Source organism: Phalaenopsis equestris, unplaced genomic scaffold (assembly GCF_001263595.1).
Source record: "Phalaenopsis equestris unplaced genomic scaffold, ASM126359v1 Scaffold227164, whole genome shotgun sequence".
Classification (NCBI taxonomy): Eukaryota; Viridiplantae; Streptophyta; class Magnoliopsida; order Asparagales; family Orchidaceae; genus Phalaenopsis; species Phalaenopsis equestris.
The window spans coordinates 1-4,762 of NW_018245162.1; the positions used below are offsets into that span (position 1 = coordinate 1).

Sequence of the window (4,762 nt, forward strand, 5' to 3'; positions counted from 1 at the left end):
CTTTTTGTTTTAATTTATTTTAACCAGATAGCTTGGCATTTCTATGCTCACAATTTGGCATTTTGATATGAAAACTTGACTTACATGTAGTTTATAAAAATTGTTGTTTACATAAAGGTCTCTCTTTCTTTAGTTGCAGCGATTCAATTTCTCTTCATTAAACTGGCGATTCACTCATTTGATAGAAGGGAAATTAATTAGGGGAAGGACTATACTTTTTTTTCCTTAGGAAGACGGTTTCTTTTATGTGGGAACCAAAATGAAATAGTAGTTGTTATAGTAAAGAATTAGATATCATTGTAAGCTTAAGTGGAGAATGGCAAATGCATTGAGTGATAGGTTGGTGATTGCTTTTAATGGTCACTGAATGAATTCTGTTGCCTTTGTTAATTTTAAGGAAGATTTACATACATTCACTCAAGTATTATGTATTTACATATCTAACAACTAATGAAAAAGTGCATTTCACTTTTTAAAAATCAAAATAATGATACTGTTGATGCTAAAGATTTGGGTGGTTTGAATTTAAAATGTAAAGTTTAGGTTTTAGATATGTGAATGCATAGGAATTATGAATTTTTTATTAGTCTTATATACAGAGACTTATGCGGTTGTCATGTTTCCTGGCAAGGAGAATGATGTAAAGTTTATATTTTTACCTGCTAGTCTTTGTTTGAGCAGGTTATACAAACCTTTTGGCTGTTTGCATGATTCCATTAGAAAGGTATTTTTGGTTAAAATTTTGGCATTTGAAGAAATTGCAGAATCTTCTGATAGCATTCATATGTAAATTATGATCTGAAAAATAATAATTTCAAGATTAAAAGTTGATAAATTCACAGGCCGGCTTTGATAGCTGATCATCATGAGTATTTTATAAGAAATCTTGGTAGATCTCTTCTCGTTCTCTGAAATGGAACAATTTTGGTGCAAACATCAGCAGCCATGATAGTGGGTCAAGGGCACCCATTCTTATAGCCAAGCTATAGATCTCATTTGTGTGAATTGTATATTGAGTTAAAATATTGATAGTATGCAATTTGTGATTTTGTCTGGATTGATGGAAAGTTAATGAAATGAAATTCAAATAATTGCTTCGTTGATTATGAATATGCAGCTATCAATTGGAGCTCTTTAATTTTTGTTTTATTTGTGTCACTCTATTTCCCAACTTCCAAAACACAACCCAAGCTTTTTTTTTTTTGTCGGAAGATTTACAAACATTCCACTTAATTTTTATGTATTTACATATCTAACACTTGAACCTAAGTTTTTAAATATATACCACCTTACCCTTGCATTAAAAGATGTATTTCACTTTTTAAATTTTTTTAAAAAAAGTGGTATTTTTGATGTGATGTCAAAGGTCTAGTCGGTAAAAATGTAAAAAGTGAAGTAAAGATGTTAGATATGTAAATGCATCGGAATTGGGTTGTATGTATGTAAATGTTCCTTCCCCCCCTTCTTTCAGTTTCAGGAATTGGGAAAACAGATCAAAGGAACCATACCACCCTCACAGAATCAAATCTCAGCTATCCAAAGTGGATTGAAATGTTTCCATTTGCGAAATTCATCCTCCAATATTCATGATAACAGAAGGGATCCTAATCATCCTAAGAATAAACACACGGTTACACGATGGGCTTGTAAGCAGTATATATTAATGTATGGAAGATTTACACACTTACCCACTAAATTCTTATGTATTTACATATCTAGTAACTGAACTTTAATTTTTACATATATGTCCGTCTTACTTGTGCATGAAAAAGCGTATTTTATTTTTTAAAAGTTAAAATTGTAGTATTTTCACGTGATATGCAAGAATTAGGCCATAGAGATAGCGGTATTGATCTAGATGTCTCTTAATTTTCTGTAGCTTATTGAATAATCTGCTGATAAGAAGATTAAAAATGATATGCTGATAAGCTAGGTGCGGTGGCTATTACAAATTTTTATTTTTTTTTTGAAAAAGTCAGACTGTTGTCAATAAGCTCCCACCACACCTAGATAGGTGCGGTGTGAAAACACTGTTTTTTGTATTTTGAAAACGCATAAGTTGTCAAAACACAATTTACCCAAACAGGCCAGGTGCGTTCTCAAAATGTCACCGCACCAAATAAGCTGCCCCAAACGGTTAGGTAATAGAAGCGGTATGGATCTAGATGTCTCCTAATTTTCTGGAGAATGTATCGCGCAATGTAAATCAAGATAGAAAGTTTTCGAGTTTGATTTCTTATCGGCGAGTGGAGAACATCATCGTTATGATAACAAATAACTGTTGTTTGTTACCATAACGATGATGTTCTGCTAGCTAGAAAATGAAGAAAACTAGTTGCTATTTAAAAACTAAGGGCCCTTTGAGAATTTTTCTCTAAGTAATAACTTTATTCATTTATTTTTTTTTTTTTGCACTTTAATTTAATAAAATATGCTTGACATGATAAAGTCGATTAATTTTTATTTATTTATATATCTAAGGCAAAAATTTTTGTATTTATATGCATGAAAAATATCATTATTATTATCAAAATAGAATAGAATGCATTTTTGACACTTGATTAATATATTCATAAACATCAAACTTTTAAGTTAGATACTAAAGTACGTATAAATTGTATTATATGTATTTAAAATTTTATTAAATAAAACGTTTTTTTTATATTTGATTTTGATGGCGACAAATGAAGGTTGGTTCAATAGTGAGAGGCGGGATAAAACGATGACAGATTCTTTTAAAACACACTCAACATTAACTCAAAAAACTTTGGAATATTTTAAAATAGATTAATTTATTTAATTAAAAATAAACCCTAAACATACAAAATAAATGATTTAAAAATAAAAAATAGTTAAAAACAGGTTCTACATCTTATATTATAAAACATACTGTTTGCTGCTGCTGCTGCTCAGAATTACATGAACCTGGAAGCATATTGCGTCTGGTATTTATATTTTATTTTATAAGCATTTATATACATACCACCAATTCCGAGTTATTTTAACCCTAAACACCTAAGCTATATACCTTTTTATATATATACCACCAAAACCTTTCATATCAAATCAAACAAATCACTTTAAATTTAAAAAAAAATAAAAATAAAAATGAAATACACATTTTCAAGCATACATAAAATAGTTTATATATGTAAATAAAAAAAAAAAAACTGAAGTTTTAACGTTAGATATGTAAATGCGCAGGAATTGATGGGCACATGTGCAAATCTTTATTTTATTTCGGTTCAAAGCAGTACGCAGTGCAATCAATCCATCGCTAAAGATTTAAAAAACAAAAAAATAAAAATCTTTATTTTATTTCGGTTCAAAGCAGTAAGCAGTGCAATCAATCCATCGCTAAAGATTTAAAAAAAAAAAAAACCAAATAAAAAAACCATAGTATTGTATTAAAGTGCTCTCTAAGCTCTTAAACATAGCAAACAATTTCTCCTGCACCAACATACTTCCCATGTAACAACGCAGAGCCATATAAAGGCACAAAGAGCAAACAAGGAAGCTCGCATAATTATGAACGGACACATCTATCATTTTAACATATTTGATCACACTCAACATTATACGGTAACTCAGCTACTTGAATAGTTAAAAAAGAAGTAAAAAAATAAAAAAACAACTCACTATAGAGCCACTGCAGATATGTAAATGTACAGCGATCAATGAATCTACAGGTGAAAACAGATACTTTCAGTAGGGTTTAGAGTTAAATCCTTGTATCTCCTTGTTGAGTGCTAAAATTATCCTGACTAGGGTTAATTTGGTGATTCAGTACTCCATGAGACAAGAGATTGTTGGCAATTAATGCTGAAAACTGATCAGAGTTTGAGAGAGAAGATGAGGGCCTACCTGTAGCGGTCTGGTTCAAAGGGGGCATATAGTTACTTATAACAGCTGAATAATCACTGCCAGTCAAGCTGCCCCTCATTCTACCAATTGGTCTCCAATTCTGCTCAGATGGAAGCTCAGGAAGCCCATCTGACCTTTGAAGTGGTGAAGGTGTTCCCCCTGTCATGCTCCTCCATCGATCTGTACCGACCACTCTCGAGTTCTCCCAAGATGCCGGCAAATTGGACGCGGAAGTGGACAGCGATCTTGAAAACTGGGGTGGCAGAGAAGCTTGAGCAAGACTTCGCTGATTTGCAAAATTACCAGCTGCAAGGCCGATTGTGTTTTGTGATGGCTGGCGAACCACAGATGGAAGGCTGGGAGATTGCAAAGAAATGCTCGAAGCTTGGCTCATGGGCAGATGCGTCCTGAAACCTGGCGGTGTTTGGAGAGGATTGCGGGAGAAGGGCGAAGGTTGAAGAGAAGCTCGAAGTGCATCAATGTCACTTGGTCCCCTCCGATGGCTAAAAGGTGATCTACTGTTTAATGTGCTTGGTGATGGTAGCCCAACCGCTTGTTGCATTGTGGCTTCATTCGGAATATGATCCTAGAGAAATGCAAAGTGGAGAACTTTAGTTCCAGCACAAAAGAAATCCAAAGGCTGAATCACATGATAGATTTACCAAACCATATATGTAGGATGTTAACCCATATCATGTGAGTATTACACATCATAGCACTGTCAGGTTCACGTGATGTGATCATAAGGTTCTACCGCCAGAAACCAACATGAAAAAATGCATAATAGCGGGATAATTTGAAATGGGTCATTGCAAGAGAACTTCAAGAAAAAATTCTAAACATGAAATTGGGCCTCACTTCCGTCTCCAATAGGGCTGTCAATTTGGCTCGTTGTTCG

General features: G+C 33.2%; 1 protein-coding gene across 1 annotated transcript; it reads right to left on the minus strand.

Moving 5' to 3' along the window:
* Positions 1 to 3,526: 3,526 nt before the first annotated feature.
* LOC110037926 lies at positions 3,527 to 4,474 on the minus strand. Its single transcript, XM_020742667.1, has one exon. The coding sequence runs from the start codon at positions 4,424 to 4,426 to the stop codon at positions 3,722 to 3,724; it is 705 nt and encodes a 234-aa protein (XP_020598326.1). The 5' UTR covers positions 4,427 to 4,474; the 3' UTR covers positions 3,527 to 3,721.
* Positions 4,475 to 4,762: the final 288 nt, after the last annotated feature.